The sequence below is a fragment of the Cheilinus undulatus genome, linkage group 11, assembly GCF_018320785.1.
Source record: "Cheilinus undulatus linkage group 11, ASM1832078v1, whole genome shotgun sequence".
In the NCBI taxonomy this organism is placed as follows: Eukaryota; Metazoa; Chordata; class Actinopteri; order Labriformes; family Labridae; genus Cheilinus; species Cheilinus undulatus.
In genome coordinates, this window is record NC_054875.1 from 46502573 (window position 1) to 46522904 (window position 20332).

At 40.3% G+C, this 20332-nt stretch overlaps 1 protein-coding gene across 1 annotated transcript in view; it reads right to left on the reverse strand.

Moving 5' to 3' along the window:
- LOC121517405 (cryptochrome-1-like) overlaps positions 1-20332 on the reverse strand; it is a 58164-nt gene that overhangs the window by 5672 nt on the left and 32160 nt on the right. Inside the window, exons 8-14 of the mRNA XM_041799130.1 lie at positions 20007-20318; positions 18258-18409; positions 10809-11011; positions 9759-9866; positions 9506-9661; positions 4997-5077; positions 4620-4744 (exon numbers count right to left, since the gene is read on the reverse strand). Coding sequence (XP_041655064.1) covers positions 4620-4744; positions 4997-5077; positions 9506-9661; positions 9759-9866; positions 10809-11011; positions 18258-18409; positions 20007-20318 — 1137 coding nt within the window. The remainder of the gene's footprint in view (positions 1-4619; positions 4745-4996; positions 5078-9505; positions 9662-9758; positions 9867-10808; positions 11012-18257; positions 18410-20006; positions 20319-20332) is intronic.

Sequence of the window (20332 nt, forward strand, 5' to 3'; positions counted from 1 at the left end):
AAACAGCATGCTTTGTTCTTGCAGGGGACCCATGGCTAGACACCCCCATATAGCCAGACTCCTTGTCTGCCATCAGACAAATCCATCATGCAGGGCTCCAATCTGAAATGACTGTTTCAGGTCTGAGATGGGACCTGACCAAAAAGGGTCATTTGAGAAGAATGAGGCGGGTTTAGCAGTACTGAAAGGTGGTATGTGCACTCATTACCGCCTTCCAGTACACTGGCGTAGCGATTAGCTCAGATGTAGCTTACAGTATAGCAGCAGTTTTATCAGAACTGGACCACATTTCTTTATCAAAACAAGGGCAAAGAATTGCACAGAAAGCCTTTCAAAAGAAGAAAATATTTACGCCCTCCTCCTGACCTGCATTGGTGTAAGTCTGCTAAAAGCAAAGATTGGTTGTATTGCAAGCCGCTAGAACTGATTGTCACCGGTGAAGCTGTTAGCTAAGATGTAACTATAGTGAGAGTTTTTATCAGATCTTGACAGCATTTCTGTATTAAAAGAGGAGCATACTGAAAGCTTCTCTTAGTGATGTTTTTTCTTTAATCAATAGGCCTCGACATGAGTTTCATCCAACAACCAGCTCCCTAAATAAACTACAATAAAACCTTACTGTCGAGCTCAGGTTACTAACGGAGCTACGCATGCCTACTATGCATGCCTCTGCTCTGATTGGCCCGTAATGACTTGACAGAAAGATCATTTGTCCAATCACTTTCTAAGAACTTGAGAAGTCCTGCTCTATCCGAAACACTTTGTATGGGAGCTTTCCCAGATGAATGTGAAATATATCCCTGCAATGGACCTGGCATGTCAAGTTACTGGTTTTGGTCTGACCAACTCAATGATTGGATTCTGCTGACTGCATTTAGTTATGCAAAGTACTGTCCTGCACCAAAGTTTGTTCACTGCAATCAACCTCCAAGTCACTTTGCTCTTGGTGAGGTCAATATTAAATAACTGCCCAAAAAGTAAAGTTATAAAGTTGTTTCATTTCTTTAGTTGCTTTGACTTGACTTTGAGCTGCTGCATATCCAATAATCAGGCTCTGAGTATTTAAGTGTTCTAAAGTTTTGAATCTAGACCTGATTCATTTATGTGGAATAAAAATAGAACAAATGCTGCTCTGCTATAGTAACTTTACTATGGTGGACCAAACAGTCCACCAAACAGTGCATCATTCCTCTCAGTGTTCACTCTATCCATTGTTTTGCATATTCAGAGCTTTTACTGCTTTGTATATTTTATAGTGGAGCTGACATTTGGAAAGCCTGGTGCCTCCGCTTTGACGCAGTGTCAAAATATTTATTCAGTGGAGGAAGCAGAAACAATTGTTGCACTGTAACAGTATCCACAGCGATGTGGTTTCATTTTTTAAATGCTACATGACATTTACAATATGCTGTGTCAGTATCGTTTACTGTTATGTTGTGTTTACATTAACATGACATTTAAAACCTCAAAAATTACATCTGTGACTCAGACGCACGAGTGACATCAACACACCTACACCTGAATCTTTCTTTATTTTTTATCTGTCTTTAAAAGCATGCATGTTTCTCTAGTGAATAGTACAGGGATTATTTTAGGATCTCTACCTACATTGGTGCATTTTAGAAGATATGATATCATAAAGTATCTGGAATATTAATAACTGCACGATTTATGGATGAAAAAATCCTGTAACTCAGGTCCTTTCTCACTCTGATGTTAATGTCATAGAAATACAGCAGTTCCATGCTGTAATACATCACACGTATTAAAAAAAAAAAAAAAAAAAAATTCTGTTCTAAGAGATATAAACAAAACCCCATAAAATCAGCTGGATCTGTATTAAGTTCACAAAACAACAAAACAACAACAAATTTGCTCACTATAGATCAGTTGTTAAAATTCTTCTGGAGGTTTTGATTAGGACTGGGAAATTTTTTAGTATTTGCAGTGGTAGAGATTTTGTGCACATTATTCAAACATTCAAGTGTCAATTTTTTATAATGGTTGACAAAAATCCTCCTTTTCATGTTGAATGGATGTTTTTCTTGATCAAAATGAGTGACATAAGAATGATAATGCCTCTAAACAAAGCAAATGATATTATATTTGCAATATGAGCAAAAATAGTTAGCTCATATTTAAAACTGATGAAGCCTAGCGTTACTTCACAAAAGTCCTACCCCAGCTGTGATCAGCTGGTAGCCAGCTTCACCTCCCCCACCCCTGCCACCTCCTTTATTACTTAAAGCTTGTTACACCCCAGATTCAGATTCATGCTACTATGGATAAATTGCTTCTGAAATTATTTGTTTTCAATACACATAGAATAATTTATAGAATTGTTAATTGCTTGAATTTTTTGAGAAATACACAAGATTAACCTAAGAGATTAACCTAAGAAAAATCACGTATCAAATGGGGGAAAAAAAAATCACAATAAGATTATTTCTGCAAATCATTCAGCCATCGCTTTGATTTAACCTAAGATCATTTTGATCTTAGGTTAAAAAAGATCAAAACTTTTGAATTCTACAGGGATGTGTTTCTCTTATTTTCTCTGTCCCATTTAAATCATTATGGCCTGTATTAAGAAATCTTCAAACACTAAAATAGTCACAGCTTGGATTTTGGGCATGCAGCAGCTCAAAGTTGAGCAAAAGCAACTACAGAAATGAAATGACTTTTTAAAGAAAATGTACATTCTTGAGCAGTTATTTAAGATTTGGAAGTTGATTGCAATATAGACTTTGAAGCAGGACAGTACTCAGAACAATTGCATGCAGGCAGCAGAAGTCCAATTATTGAGTAGGTCAGACCAAAACCAGTAACCTGACATACCAGATAGACTGAAACCTCACAAAGTGTTTGGGGTGGCATGACTCTTCCAATATTCTCTGAGGATGATTGGATGAACATTCTGTCTGTCACGGTCATTACAGGCCAATCAGAGCGACCAGAAAAAATAAGGTAGTAGGCATGCACAGCTCGGAGCTTCTGAGCTCCAGAACTTCGGAGTTCTGGAGCTTATTGGTGCATAAAACTTGGGCTGAGGCCGGTCAGGAGAAGAGTGAATACATCTTCTTCATGAAAAGCTTTCATTGCCGTTCTTTGCTCTTTATTTAATGAAGAAATGTGGTCCAGTTCTGATAAAACTGCCATTATACCATAGTTTAATTTAAGCTAAATGCTACACCATTGGCAGCCATTGCTACCCATGTCCCATTCCAAAGCAAGGACTATAAAGACGTGGTTTGATGAGTTTAGTGTGGAAGAACTTGACTGGCCTGCGCAGAGCTCTGACCTCAATCCCATCCAGAACCTTTGGGATTAACTGGAATGGAGACTGCAAGCCAGGCCTTCTGGTACAACATCAGTGCCTGATCTTATTAATGAATTATACAGAATGAAAGGGCACAATTTCCCACAGAAATACTCCAAAATCTTGTGGAAAGCCTTCCAGGAAGAGAGGAGGCTTTTATAGCTGCAAAAGGAGGGCCAAGTCCATGTTAAAGTACATGGATTCCTGGTGGTGGAATGGTCAGTCGGCCGAATACTTTTGTCCATATATAGCATATCTTTGGTCCTTAAGTCTAATTTTAGGTCTTTATTTATTAAGCCGGGTTCTTTTGTTGCCCGGGTTGCCGCCCGTCTCTTAGATCCTGTCAGGATGGAGGGGCAGTGGGACACAAATGCAGATAATGGGTTTCAAAAAGTTATCCAATAAAGGATAACTACTAAAATCGCGAATGATCAATAGGGAAAGGGGAAAGAAAACAAAATGTTTATGCTGATTAGAGATAACCCAAAAGCTCCCACATGAAATATAAAGAAAAAACTAAACCACTGCTGCCAAGCAGCCGACAACATAATGAAATCACTTGGGAGACTGAGAACACTCAAAAACGAAATACAAAGGCCACTACCAAAAAATGGCTGCGTTAAAACTCTTAGCCCTGACGCAATGGTCTTCAAGTGAATGATAAACTGAAGATTTGTTATACAAATTTTCTTATATGTTTTTTGCAAACTCTTTCAAGAAACCACCCAAGAAAACACAGAGAGATGCTCTCAAAACCTCTGAAGGTGAGTTAATAAGTCAGCACAGAGTGCTGCAGCTCAGGTGTCTATATCAGCTTGCCACACCTGGCCCTCATCAGGGCCAGTCAGCTCACACACACCTGGTCTAGCACTGATGGCTTCACACTGTGCGTGATCAAGCTGAATTCCCTCACAGATCCATAAGTTGTCTTGCTTTGGTTCATGTAGTGTGTTCTTGGGTTCTTCTCGGTTCTTGATGTTTGGGTAAATTTTGCTCAGATCAGTTTTCTTGGGTTCTGTTGAGGTTTATTTTCTTTTAAAGTCAAAAAGCCAGAAGCACAGCAGAGAAAAAGAAAGTTTAGCTTAGGCCACACTAGCACTGGCAGTAGCACTTTCCAGGCCTCTATGTAGAGACCAAAACATGTAAAACTCATCTGCTTTTAAAGTCAAATATCACTGATGGTATGCAGAAGATAAAACCAGATGATATTTTCATCTTTGATTGGCTCATTAGTAGAGTTTCATTGGCATCTGTGTCATGAAACTTGTGTTAAAGTGCCGCGAACGAGCAGCGATCCCACCTCTGTACTTTGCCTCTGCATCTTGTGCACGGAGCAGGACGCTTGATCTTTTTCTCCTGTGCCTTCACGTTCCGACTCACGCTCCCTCTTCCCCGACATGCCACTTCTGGTGTGTAGGAGGAGTCCTGAATGTTGCAGAGGGCAAGAACAGACGTGTTGCCATTAGTTTTGTTGTAGGTGGATCATTGAGAAATAGGTCAAGTTATGCAAGTGTGAAACTATGATCCACTCTGCTGAAGTGAATCTGATGCTGATTCATCATCTGTAAGACAAAGTCCTTGATTTCACTGGTATGAGAGGCTTAGACTACTCAGACTTTCCATATGAGAGCATCCTAAGGACGAGGGACTTTTTAGCTTTAATATACTGGTATTTACCTGGATGTTGAGGCACAGCAAACTCGTGGTAGAGTCGGCTGCTGGTGATGGTCTGACTGGCGTCTGGCACTGAGTGGTATCCTGCAAAACATTCACAAAAAAAGTAACCAAACTGAAGCCTCAATGAAAGATATTTATCCACTCATTTAACAATTAATTTACCCTTAAACTATAAGAAACATATTGAAGTTATAGAGATTTTTATTATTATTGTAATTGACATTACTATATTGGATTTTTTGACAAGGAAATTCTAAAGAAAGCCCTCTTTAAAGTCAAAGTGTCTGGAAGGTCCAGTCACTGCTTAAGCAGTAGTCCTGGCTACCATTACACCATGAAGACAAAAGAACACTCCAAGCAACTCAGGGAAAAGGTTATTGAAAAGTAAAAGTCAGGGGACGTATACTAAAACATTCCAAGGCTCTGAACATCCCCCAGAGTTCAGTAAAATCCATCATGAAGAACTGAAGGAATATGTCACACATGTAAATCTGCCTGGATCAGACTGTCCTCACAACCTGAGTGAGCATGCAAGAATGAGACTAGTGAGAGAGGCCACCAAGACACCTCTGAAGGAGTTCCAAGCTTCAGCAGCTGAGATGGGAGAGACTCTGCAGACAACAGCTGTTAGCTGGGTTCTTCACCAGTCAAAGGTTTATGGGAGAGTGGCAAAGAGAAAGACACTGTTGAAGAAAACTCAGATTTAATCTGGACTAGAGTTCACCAAAAGGCATGTGGGAGACTCCATGGTCAAGAAGAAGAAAGTTCTTTGGACTGATGAGACCAAAATTGAGCTTTTTTTGCCATCAGTCAAGATGCCAAACACTGACATCACCACAAACACACCATCCCCACTGTGAAGCAAGGTGGTGGCAGCATCATGCCGTGGGGATGCTTCTCAGCAGCCGGCCCTGGTAGGCCTGTAAAGCTAGAGGGTAAAATGAATGTGGCAAAGTATACAAAAATCCTGGTGGACAATCTGATTCAGCCTGACAGAGAACTACAGCTTGGGAGAAGATTTATTTTCCAGTAAGACAATGAGCCGGAGCACACAGAGAAAGCTGCACAGAAATGGTTTAAAGACAACAAGGGGAATGTTCCGGAGTGGCCGAGTCAAAGCCAAGACCTTGATCCAATAGAGGATCTGTGGCTAGACTTTCAAAGGGCTATCCATGCCCCATTGCCACGCAACCTGGCAGAGCTCGAGTGGGTTGCAAAGAAGAATGGAATAAAATGGCAGTGTCTAAAGGTGCAAATACTGAGCATGCACCACTTCATTCTCTGATAGCAGATGTCTGGCAGCAGGGTTGATAACGACTGACTGTCTGATATTAAACTGATGCATCCCGATTAAGAAAGTTAAAGACATAAAACAGAGCAGCCAAATTTTGAAAAGATAAACATATGCATCTGATGCATCCACCTCATCCTCCAATGAGTTCAATTTGATTCCGACCACAGAGCCAGCTTTTTTAACCAGTTTGTTCAGACGCCTTGCATCCTTGTGTTTTACACTGCCTCCCCAGCAGACTGCAGCATAAAACAGAACACTTGCCACCACAGACTGATAAAACATCTGCAGCATCTTACTGCAGATGTCTATTGACGGGAGTCTTCTGAGGCAAAAGAGGCGGCTCTGCCCCTTTTTGTAGATGAAGTCTATGTTTTTAGACCAGTCCAACTTTTTATCCAGGTGTACACCTAAATATTTATACGATGTCACCACCTCCATGTCCACGCCACAAGTGTGGGGGGTTTGGATCTGCGGAAATCTATGATCATTTCCTTTGTCTTTGAGGTGTTGAGTAGCAGGCAGTTTTTGTGACTCCAGTCACTGAAGGCACTTATCAGATCCCTGTATACAGCTTCATGTCCATTTCTGATACATGCCACGATAGCAGTGTCATCAGAGTATTTCTGAATGTGGCAGGACTCAGTGCTGTATTTGAAGTCTGATGTATACAGTGTGAACAGGAATGGAGCCAGGACAGTTCCTTGTGGAGCCCCTGTACTGCTCATTAATGTCCCAGAAACACAGTTCCCCAGCCTGACAAACTGTGGCCTTCCTGTCAGGTAATCTGTGATCTAAGAAACACAGGAAGGATCCACTCCCATCTTCGTGAGCTTGTCTTTGAGTATGGTGGGTTGGATGGAGTTGAATGCGTTTGAAAAATCAAAGAACATGATTCTCACATAAACTCCAGGGCCCATATTCACAAAGCATCCTAAGGCTGAAAGTAGCTCTTAGTGACATCATTCTTAGAAAAATCTTAGAATTTCGTGAATTCTAAGATTTTTCTCAGAATTTTCCCCTGGTAAGATTAAAGTTATTCACAAAGCGTCTTAGGCCTTAAGAGAGCTCCTAAGGTGAAAAACTGTTAAGAGGAGGGAGGAGGACTTTTAAGAAGCCTAAGAGTGTCTTAAACAGACAAGATGGCGGAAAGACAGAGAGGAAGGAGAGATATCCTCCGTATGTTGAATGACAGTGATTTAATAACATGCTACCGGCTTGATCGTGCAGGGATATTGTTTGTGGCTGACTTTCCCAACACGCTAAACACAGTGTCTGCCACCTGTGACAGCTGTTTAGCTGGTGATCCACCCCCTAAACGGTCCAGTAAATAAGCATGTGAATTTCTATAAAATTCAAAAAATTATTAATATCAAAGTAAGCGATGTCAGCAGCCATAGCCTAAATGGTAGCCTACAACACTCACCTGTTTGAGAACAACTTCGCTTATGTGCTGCAATCTCCGCTCTCGCTTGGGATTGCAGCACGTACCAACGCTTCTCACTCCTCGCTGTGCGCACAAGGAGAGGGAACGATGCATTGATTTGTTGGGTAATGCGCTCCCAAGTCTGCCTCTTCCCTTGTGCCGTGATCCTGGGATCCAATTTCCCTCTTAATACTCCTTTATTCTCCTCCACGAGCTGTGCCAACAGCAGGCACTGCTCCTGTGTCCAGTTGGGCTTTCTAGTTCTTTTTATATCCATTTCATTCATTGTTTTGGTCATTCTGCCAAATCAAAACGCTTTTCATAAGGACGCCAGCAATCACAGGAATTGCTGACAGCTGAGTCTGCGTCCACCGTTAATATTAAATACATAAAGTATTAAAATTACCAGCATGGACAGTAAACATAACAATAACAAAATCAATGTACTCGCCATGTGAATGAGGTACGTTCATAAATTTTGAAGCTGTGTCACAATTAGTTGAATTTTTCTGAGTTTTATCATCATGACGTAAAATTAATATCACAATTACACATTTCTTAATACAGTCCAAGGTATATGATCGGTTGATTTTACTGTCCATTCATTACTAAGAGCGCAAAGCGCATTTTTTTTTGTCTTTTTCCCTTTTTGTATCAACCAATCGCAGCTTTTCGAAGACTGCGTCATACCTAGCAACGGGGTCAACCACACCTCCTCACTAAGATGAAAGTTTCTATCCTCTCCTTGCTCAGAGTTGCTCTCAGAAACTTCCTGAATCACTCTTAAGCTAAGATTCCTTGCCAGGAATTTTTAGGCTAAGTTAGGAGCTCTCTGAGAGGACTCTCAGAAGCTTTGTGAATACGGGCCCAGGTTCCTCCAGGTGAGACAGGGCACGGTGAAGCATGAAGAGGATGGCATCATCCACTCCAATGTGTTCTTTGTACGCAAACTGCAAGGAATCGAGTTATATATACTACACGCAAAATATTTTTTTGTGTTGAATTGTTACAGCCTGGTCAGTCAGTGATTAGCAGCAACATTGAATTTTAAGCATTATTATCATTGTGCAATGTCACACACTCACTCTAAAACTGCTAGATGCAAAAAAAGTGTTTTTTTTTTCCCCATCCAGCAGCTGTAAAAAAACGTATTATTTTATTCTATTTTAATTGAGTTTTTTTTTAACATATAACCAATCTAATTATTTATATATAATTTTAATTCATTAAAATAATAATAATAATAATCCTTGAATGCCAGGTTTTTGTCATGATGCCAGCATGTTTTTCAAGGACAAATAAAACAGAAAAATGAATATTTTCAATCTGCTACACGCAAAGCAAATTTTTTGTATTGACTTATTACAGTTATGGATATGTCGGTGATTAGCAGCAACATATGCCAAATATGGTTGTAATGACGCCATCTAGTGGAGAGTAGTGAAATGATCATTCCCAAGGCAAAAGCCCAGATTGATAAAATAAAATGCATGCATTATGCTTTAATGAAAGTGAGATCAATGGTGCTTTTTTCCTCCCTTAACAGGTTGAGTGTAACTTTTGCTTGTAAACTGTGCTTGTAAATTTTAGAATTACTGCAGAAGCTGAGCTGGACATAACAAGATCAAATAAAAATACACAATCTTGCCAAAATTCATGCCGTATACATGAACACAGCCAAAGTTATCAAGCAATGAAGAATGAAAAGCATGTGAAATGTGCACAACCTCCCTTAAGGGTTAACTTTATCAGATTTTCTAACAGGGATCTGTTGGATCTGAGGTTGACCTACCATGATGTTGCTGTTGCTGCTGCTGCTGTGGGTGAGGTTGCAGTCGCTGTTGTTGTGCAGCACTACTCGGTCCAGTCTGTTCTTCATTATCAAAGTTGAGTAAGATGCTCCCGCTGCCGTTACCGGTAGCTACGGAGCTCCCTGACACTCCAGGCACTGAGACGAAATCACACAGACGAAAACAGATTGCTTTCTCTCTTTATATTACCAACACGGCCTTTGGCACATATTTATTTTGATACAATCGACATACAATGTGAGTTGTTGTTGTTGTTGGTCCCTGGCTGCTGCTCTCCAGGAGAGTAGGCCATCATTCCTCCGTTCCCGTTTCCATTGGTGGACGGCACTGAAGCCAGCAGGCCTGAGAGCAGAAAACACAGAGATGTTTTTAATGTTCTATCTTCCAACAAGGGCAGTTTATCTAAACTATTCAAACTGGTCATTCTACTTCTTCTTTGTAGCCACCTTGTATCACAGTATGTATGACTATACAGAGGTACATCTGTTGTGTCATGTTGAATAAGGTAAAAATAATGTTATGTTTATATTAAATACAGATTTTGTGAAAACATGTTCTTCATGTTATGTCACTACTACTATCCCTTTCACTTTATCTGGAAGAAAGATGAAAACCCTGTCTTCAGGGGGTCAGAGGTTTCAGGAAAGTTCCAATGATCATTACATGTAGACTGTTGTGCAAGTATGTATTTTTTATTCACAGAACTGATCAAGTAAGATGATGGCTGTTGCAAAACTCAGGAAAACTTTCAGTGGTTGTTGCTTTCAACAGCCAGGTTGTAAAACATTCAGGTTTAACCGCAAACAAGCCTCAACAGATAGGGATGACAATTATGAGCTCATAGTTGGAGAGTTATCTAAATCATTCATGTCATGGAAAGTGAGTCAGCATCGCACAATGGTGTGTGTTAAGGCACGTATTTTAGGTCGGTCAGTCGGTCAAACTATACCCAGATTTTGTGGGTGCTTCCACCCTGGTTTACTTATCAGCTGACCTTGACTTCACACAGAAATTTTACCACGGTTGTAGGAAAAATGACAAGTGGAGCTGGGGTGAAAACCCTGTCACATATTCATCTCAATTCCATCAAAAATTTGGGGAAATTTCAAGTATATGGTGTGTTTAAACATCAAGGGAAGCCTAAATAGCTGCCATATCTGAAGACGTGCATTTTATTTTTGGCAAACACATTAACCTTGCCCAAACAGTCTTTGGCTACATATTCAGTTTTTGCAGCACAGGCAGTGAAAGTATAGAGCCAGCCTTAACTCCTGGATCCCTTACCCAGTCCTCTGTATCGGCTCAGTTGCTGGTAGATCTGCTTCATCCTCTCTATGTTGAGCCGGCTTGCCTCTGCGTGGTGCACCATGGGCTTCGGGTAATGGACTCCGATTATGCACTTCGCCGCCGCCTGCACGGACTCGGGGGCGTTCCACGGGTCGTAGATGAACTTAGCAGGGAAACCTCGGAGGATAGGTAAGTAACGTCTGGAAGCACAGGGAGACATTAGATTCGCTGTCTTGCATCAGCAGGACGTGGAAGGTTGCAGAGTAAATCAGGGAGAGATGCAGGGGTGCAAAAGTCAAAATGGGTCAAAACTCTAACATAACCTTAAACTTAAATCAAACTTGAAGAATAGCTTCTAAAAGAACATGTTTTCAGTGCTTTTGTTATTTTAAATGAAACGACATTGACATTTAAAATGCAGAGCAGTAGTAATCAGGTAATATTAGTGCATTATTGTTCTCATTTAAGGCATTCAAACTGAATTCTTGAGTTGTAGTTTGCAGACTTAGCATGTACTGTAACTGATAAGAGCATGCTGGTCTTCAGCACTTCATGCTTACAGGTATTATGGAGAGTAGGTGCTACAAAATGAAAGCTACAAACAACCACAACAATGCACAGCATGGCTACAGTATATGAGACTATGAAAACAAAGCCGCTGTGGACTTGTGCAGATTCTGGCACTGAGGTGAGTTAGCATCGCAGTGCACCATGAGAGCTACAGATCACAACGTAGGAAAAAACAAACAAACAAACAAACAAAAAAAAACGAGGGGCTGTGGTCCCAAACAACGTTTACAGAGAGAGTAAAGTTGGTGTGACAGCCGACTGCCACACCGCAGATCCTCCAAAAGATGAAAAAACTGACTGCAACAAGAGAAGTCGACATCTGACAACCCTGCTGAAGTCTGGGGTTTCCTCCGTGTGACAAAGAGAAGCCACCTACCTACTGCATCTGGTCCCACCTTACCGAGTCCGAGGAGGGGAGACAGAGAGAGGTAGAGGAGTAGGAGAAGGGGGAGGGGGGAGCAAGTGGAGCCTTGGAGGTGTGGGAAGTGACCGTGCACCGTTGGGAGGCAGAGACCCTGTTTACACTTTGCATTAACATCCTTGCTGGGTATTCGGACACCAAACCGACTGTTCTTTATAGCGTGCCGACTTCAAACAGAGATCATTTGCCAGCTTTTTAGATGATTAACAGCCCGTATGTCATCCTTGTGGCATTTTCCATCTGGCCCTTGAGCAAAGTTGAACAGAAAAAACGCTGAGTTGCTATGATGCTTCACGCTATCAATTTCTTTAAATCAACTTCTATCCTTTGATGTATCTGTGCTATACGCACAGAGAGGCTCCTGGCTGCAGACTTTGGACATCAGTAAACATGTGTAGTTGACATAAAAATGCATGCATGCATACGTGCATGGCTGACTTGCAATAGTGCATGCACCACTAGAATCTGCATTTACCACCATCCACTGCTTTCAACCTGGCTTTTAGGAAGAGTAGAGAAGAAGAAGAAAGAGAGAGGAAAACTTTACACTTCCCTAAAAACTATCTGCCTATTCATACATTTAAATTTACAATCATCATTTTACCTAACCTGACACCTAAGATAGACTTTCAAATTTCCATTGCATTGATATATTTCATATTTATCTGGGAAACCCCCCATGCAAAGTGTTTAGGAAGGGTGGAACTTTTCAGTAAATTTGTTAAAAGTGATTGGACAAAATTTTGTTTGTCACATTACTTTTAGGCCAATCAGAGCAACAAGACAAAATGAGGTAGTAGGCACGTGCAACTCCTTTAGCAACCTGAGTTTGACAGTAAGACCTGATCATAGTGTTGGAACGGCGGAGCTTGTTGGCTAAAATTCATGCCGAAGCCTTTCTGGAGGCGTGCAAAAACCTCTCTCTGCAAAGGGAAGATTTCGGTAGGACTCGTGTGGTTGAAAGTCTGATAAGCCCTTAGAGATTGCTTTGATATTAGTCACACTCAAGCTGCTAAGTGCAAAATGTGCTTTTCATATGGTAGCTATGAAAAAAAAATACACTAATATTTTATTCTTTTTTTACAAAAAGACAACTGACCTTACTATTGGTATCAAATATTCATGAAAAGATATTAACCGTTGAACACCAGTTTTAGTCCAACCATGTCTTTTGCTGGAAAACCAAACCAAACCAAAAAAAAATAAATAATTATTTTTCAATACACTACATGCAGAGTTTTTTTCTGTTGAATAATTACAGCCTGAGACCTGTCGATTATTAGCAGCAACATTGATTTTAATGCAGAATTATTTTCTATGTAAACACTGACTCTCAAGCTACTAAGTGCAAGAATGTGTTTTTCACACAGTAGCTATAAAAAATATTCTAAATTAAAATGTATTCTACTTTTACTGGGATACTTTTTTCACCTACAATCGACCTAATTATTTATATCAAGTATAATTTTTTTTTTTAAAGATTTTAACCCTTTGAATGCCAGTTTTTGTCATGATGCCACCATGATTTTCAATCAAAAAATACTGAAAATGAATTATTTTAAATATGTATGCATCAAAGTAAGTTTTTTTAGCTAATTCATTAAGTTAAGTGTATGCCACAGTTTAGCAGCAACATTGATTTTTTTTTGCATTACTGTTTTTTGCAGGTTTAGCATGTTTTTCTCCATATACCAAAAATTGTCAAATTGATGCCATCTGGTGGAGAGTAGTAAAAATGACCGATTCAGAGGCAAAACCCCAGATTAACATCTAGATATAATAAAATGTATGTATTATGCATTTCATATTATGTATGCTTTTATGCATTTATGGATATCCGATGTCTGCAGCCAGGTTTTCTTGTACTCACCCGGCGTTACGTACTTTAAAATGGCATAGCTGGAGCTACATATCTCTGCTTTCAGCTCTCTGAGTACATCAGGTCATCGGGGTGTCCTTTAACGCTAGTACGCATAGCAGACCAGACCCTGACCACCTCCATACACAGATTCCAAACCGTCTTCAGTATTACTGATGTGCATCCACACCTTCCGTTAAAGCGAACCACTTGGTCCCCAGACGCCCAGCATGGATTTAAATGCAAGGTGTAAACAGGGTCAGAGAGAGAGAGGACAGTTTGGAGGAGGGGGGGTGGGGGTAAGAGGGTTGAGGGCGGTGCTGCCTTGTGGGCCAACACATGCGGCGAGATGGCTCTCCATCACCCCGTCGCTAGAGAGTTCACCGCCGCTTTGGTGGATGCTGCTAGGAGACGTCTACTGTAACACGAAGTTAGAAAGCAGAGTGTATTGACCCCCACCCACCCGCAGCCCTCCCCCCACCCTGCCATCCAAATCTGACCGGAGCTGGTGTATAGTGGAAAAAGTTCTGCCATCGAGAGTTCTCCAAATCTACCCTTATTTAAATAAAAAAACCTGAGAAAGTGTGATTTTAATGTCTTTAACCATTGGGTTTTAGCTAAAATGTCATATGTTAATATTAACAGGCACAGTTCTTCAAGCTCTGCATCTACAGCCCTAGCTTCAACAGAAAACTTCTTAAGCTATAAAAATCTAAATCTACATGCCGTGGGTCGATGACAGAAGTCTTCCATTATACCTCACAGCTCCAGGCCCCCTCCCCCCCTCCCTCAGCATCAGACAGTGGTGGACTGAGAAAAGAGCTCATGCCTGCTCCCCCGTCCCTCAGACTGTGGTAGTTGTCTTTTAAGTGGTCAGCAGGCCCAGAGCCCCCCCCCCTCGCTGCTGACAGTTCCCCTCCCACAAACCACAGCGTCACACTCTGGGCTGGCCCACTAGGGGGCCCCCTCATTTCACCAAAAGGGACCACAACCCTTTTGCCAGGAAGATCCGCGACCTGCCGGAAACAAGCGGTCCTGCAGAGGACAGCGGGTGGTGTTGATGTCGGGATGATGCACTGAGTAAGTTGGCGTTCAGGTGTCATTTATCTTAATTATTACATCATAATGCTTTAATCTTATGTGCATTTGCAAAACCTTCTTAGATTGTTTAGTGTAATCTTAACAGTAAATCTTGACAATAAAAAATCTTATAAATGATGATTAACAAGAAGGATATAATAGCCATAAGAATCTCATTTTTGCAGCAGAAAGATTAAAATATTCTCTTTAGAACACGATCAAATTTATTTTTGTTAGTTTCAGTTTTAAGCATTCTGCCATGGTTAGAAGAGCTCTGGATTTTGCTTCAGTTTTTACCTTAATTTTGCCAATTTGTTGGTTTCACTGTCGTTTTGTGAAAAATGTTTATTTTTAGGCATGTTTTGAATGGTTTCAGTATTTCAGTTTCAGTAACATGGGATATTTGCCAAGACCTTAAAACATTGATGTGCAATTCATTCAGTCATAACTAGAGCCTTTGAACTTATTTTCTAATCTCAGTTAATCTCCAAACTTCTGCTGTTGATCAGGATTAGTCTCCCCTTTCTTTGTTGCATTTTGAAATTCTCTTATTTACATGTAAAACCTGTTTTTGTCTTTAAGTAAGAGCATTTGACTTCCTGACTGATTCAAACCTGCTTTTATTTTCAAAGAAATTGATTGGATAGATCGCATGATATGACAATAACTTAACAGAGGAAAAGGGACGTGATGGATTAAAAAGGAAATCAGGAAGAGTAAAAAGATGACTGATGACTTTTGATTTGTTTTTTTAAAGTGAAATGAGGCGTTGAGGAGCAGTGGTGGACTGATTTTACATTAGGGCTGAATGATTTTGTAAAATAATCTAATTGCAATTTTTTTCTCCAATATTGCAATTTGATATGTGGTTATTCCTTAACCCTCTTCTATTCTAAACAAGGGGTGAACAATTCTTTAAAAATATCTAATTCCGATGATTTCGACTCATATTGCAAATTAGATATGAATTGTTGCATTGAATGGTTTTAGTCATTCTCATATTTAATAAGAAAAAAGTACAAAAATAAATATAGGATTTTTTAGAGACTTTTCTAAAATAAAATGGCACTTGAATGTTTGTATGATATGCCATGCATAACATCCCTGCTGCAAAAAAAATTTAAAACTGGTATTTTAACACAAATTTCAGGTCAAAGAAATACTGCTCCTTCTGCGATTTCAAATTTGCGGCAGGCCAATCAAATCAATAAAAATAATTAACACACTTATTATTCACCATAATTGCATTGTGATTAATGCATTAATACTGACAGCCCTGGTCAAAACATTGTATTTATTGTTATCGGCTAATTAGTTTCCCTAAAACGCCTTTTAAAAAATCTATCTAAAATAGCTGATTCAATGACAGTTTTTCTATTGTGAATGAAGCTCACATGTCTTACAATAAGCACATCCTCAAAAACCTAAAGAACTACAAATGAAATTTGGATATTTCTACATTTAGAGCTTCAGGTGATTTTAATAGTTTATTTGGTAAACTGATAAAAAAAAACCCCATCTGTTTTAAAACTCAACTTTAGCTGGAGTCATTTTGATTTTCTTCTGTCAGAGAATACGTTTTTAAGATACTAGTAATCTAAACACCAACTTATCTCTTATTTTGACTAAAGCTTCTTTACTTCAAAGTTAAAATTTAACCCTCTGAATGCCAGTTTTTGTCATGATGCCACCATGTTTTTCGATGAAAAAATACTGAAAAATTAATAATTTTCAACATGCTACAGTCAAAGGATGTTTTTTTAGTTGATTTATTACAGTTATGCATTTGTCATTGTTTAGCACTAACATTGTTTTTTACATTATTATTTATGCATGTTTAGCATGTTTTTTTCCCATATGCCAAATATGGTCAAAATGGCGCCATCTGGTGGAGAGTAGTAGAAATGATCAATCCCAAGGCAAACCCAAGATTTGGGTGTTTCTACATTAAGAGCTTCATCAGGTTATTTTGTAGTTTATATTAAACACATATTTGCTTCTTTAGCTGGAGTCATTTTGATTTTTCTTTGTCAGACAAAAACTTTTAAAATTCTAGTAATCTTAACACCAACTTAAGTCTAATTTTGACTGAGAATCACAAGTAAAAAAAAGCTTAACCTGACTTTGCTTTTTGAGCTGTATCTAGATGAAGTTTGTCAGTGTTGGAAGGATTTTCAAAGAAGCGTCTGTGAGTGTTTATCAACCAGCCGCTGCTCCAGGCCCACCTGAACCGGCAGGGCTGCATTCACCTAAGTAGAGCACCACTGAACATTTCACAAAGGGTCGGATGAGGGGCTTTGTCCAGCGTCTGGACAATGGACCGGCTCCGTGCATCCCTGCGATGGCAGAGCTCCAGCTGGTCCAACGCCTCTCCTCGCTACCCTCTGGGGAATGCTTTATAGTCCTCTACCTAACGAATGCAGGCGAGGCGTGCACATTTCCCTACCAAGCGGTCAGAATCCCTTTTGACGTAATGAGACGCCACCGAGTCACAAACCTGCCCAGAGAATGCTGCTGGGGCCCCGTCCCTCAGGGTCTCACAGGCAAGTAAAGAAAAACAAACGGACCTCCGATTTCTCAACACGTTCCCCAACTTCCACCCAAGGCAGCCCTGACCGGGCAGCCCGGCTGCGCCTGGATGGTGGGGGGCGGGGGGTGGGGTGGGGTGGGGCGTGGGAACGGCTAATCACCTTAAAAGCAATCAACTACAATCTACGAAGGGGAGAGGGATAGCTGAACTTTTCCCCCAATCCCCCCAAAAACAGATGAGCCAAAACACAAACACAGAGCCACAACGAGAGAAAGAGAAGAGTTCATCTACGCCTGCGAGGTTTAAATCATCTGCTGGTAAAAAGATATAAAAATATAAATGAATACTGAAACTAAAGATGACTGCACGCTTACACAATCACCAAAGGAACAGTCACAGACATTAAAAAAGGCACGCAAAAAAGTGGACACTGAAATTATTACCATAGACATGCCTGATTTAAAAAACTACAGTGCTGAAGTTCACACAGAAAAGAACATGAACATGACGGCTAAAAATAAAAAAGGAGAAGAGGGAAGGATGGATTTTCTTTTTCAGTCACTTACCCAGAGATCTGGTGGTCCCCCTTTATCCCTCCATCTCTCTCCCTCTCTCTGATTTATCTCCTAAACTAAGGCTGTGTGTCCCTCTTCGTTCTTCATCTATTTGTGGTGTTAACACTTAGCCGTCCTCTAAGAAGCTATCTCAAGTTAGTTTAAAGGATTTCCTTAGCATTCAAACCCAAAGTATGAAGGTAATGTCTTGACAGCAACCCCCTTCATGTCCTAAATCTTGCCTCAACTATTTAACCTGCCCTTAAAGATGACCCTGCTCTAAACATAAGACCTGAATTGTGTCTTTCTCCCTCTCTGTGTCCTCTAGTCTTCATGCATGTGTGTGCTCCAGAGAGACAGAGGGAGGAAGGGTGCCATCCAGGTGGTGGGTCAGCAGTTGTCACCAATGGGCGATGGGAGGAAAGGTACCCACCTGATGAAGTCCCCGTTGGGGTCGGTGCGCCGGCCGAAGCCCACGGGGCAGTAGCAGTGGAAAAACTGCTGGAAAAATGAACTGCATGACAGCCACATCCAGCTGCCTGCGTTCACGCTCCAGTCTGCATCGAGAAGAAGCTCCTCAAAGACCTGGGACAGGAAGACAGCAGGGTGTTAGACTCATGTTTGAAAAAATGCACTTTTATAGCACCAAAACACATTTCTCTACACATCTACCTTCTTTAGAGTTAACCTGTAGAGACTCCTGAGGCCTTTTATGTTAGTGATAGCAACAGAGATTTTGGAGGGCAGGTTTTTTTTGATAGAATTTTGAACCTGTTAGGGTTCAATAATAAGCTCTGCACACTTTTTGTGCACACTCGGCACCCTTGTGACCAAAAATGTCCCTTTGAAACCACAATGTTTGATCCCCAAGCCATTGCAGTAAAAAAAAAAAAACACATGCATTTGTGGTGTCAGACTTTCATTCGGTTGCCACTACTTCAAACTGTCAGCCATTTTTCTATATTTAGCATAAAGGAAAAATGCAAGCCTTCTTCCTGGTTTCCAATCACCAGATAATAACTGATTGAAAAGTGCTTAAATGGATGTCTCTGTGTGGAAAATTTCCTTTTTTTGTATTATTTGCATTAAAAGCAAGGGGATTTTATGCCTTTAAAACTTGCATTTAAAGGGTTAATTTTCTGAAAATTTATACAAATTTTAATTTCTCATCAGGTCTCATGTTGATGAAAAAATTGTGCAAAAAAGGTGGTAAAAATATTAATGTATAATAGTCTTATTGCCATTATGTAAGGTGTCCATTTGTTCCATCTTACAGCGTGAAAAAAATAAAAATGCATTAATATCAAAGTAGCTGCTCATCATTGTTATAGTAAAGGCTGTGATAATCCCCTTCAAGAAAATCCAATTTTCATGCAGTTTATGGAAATAATTTCATTTTTTTGTGTTTTTCCACATTAAAAACAAAGAGATTTTATGCCTTCAAACTGGCATTAAACGGGTTAAAGTACTGAAAAATTCATCTAAATCTGATTTTTATCAATAATCGTAAAAAACAAAAACAAAAAAAAAACGTAGTAGTAGTGCCCTTCCCAAACGCTTTATGAAATAAATTCATATAATAGACGACTCTCCACTCACGAAGCGCCCCAAAGATCGCTGAGGGAGGCAAATCTGTCCTCAAATTACCTTACATGCTGTAGTGTGTGACCAGCCTTAGGTGGATATTTACCGCCAATATATTGGCTTTAAATGCCTGCAAAAATGTCCATATCTGCTGATACGGATATTCTGCAATATAGTGCCAATAATATTGTGCATCTCTACTTTGTTTAATTGAGATGGGAAGCCTCCCGCTGACCCCTCATAGGCTAAATCCTCAGGATAAACTTATTTATAAGGCTCTGCTCAATCTGCTTCCCTCATACTAGAGGGATTTATGTAAAAAGTGCCTGATATTATCGCCTTGATATTGGTATTTACAGCCCATATTTAGGCTGTAAAAGATATAAATAACTTTTAAAATATTCTATAGGTAGATTGAAAGGGCTGGAGAAAGATGCATCAGGTTGTAGATGTTCTGAGTGATGACTTTCTGCTCTGTGACCGGGATTTAAATGATCTGTGATTGTTTATAATTTCTGCTCTTATAAATGAGATTCTTACCTTGATTTACCTTGTTAAATAAATTTAAAATAAATAAATGAATATAAAAAATAATCACCTTCATCCCTTCCTCCCAGCTGATCCACAGGTCCCCCCTGGTGAGGAAGCAGGCCACAGCATGCCTGGCCAGGTGGTGGATCCAGCCCTCCTGCCTCAGCTGAGTCATGATGGCGTCTATCCAGGGAAAGCCCGTCTTAGCCTCGGCCCACTTGGCGAGCGCTTCGGGGTTTTTGTCCCAGGGGATGCGGACGCAGATGGGGTTGCCTTCCATCTTGTCGAAGCGCGGGTTGTTGGTTGCCGCAGTGTAAAAAAACTCCCGCCACAGTAACTGGCCGTAGAGAGAGAGCGGAGGGGAGCTGTTCTTTTTCACCTAGATGGGAAAAA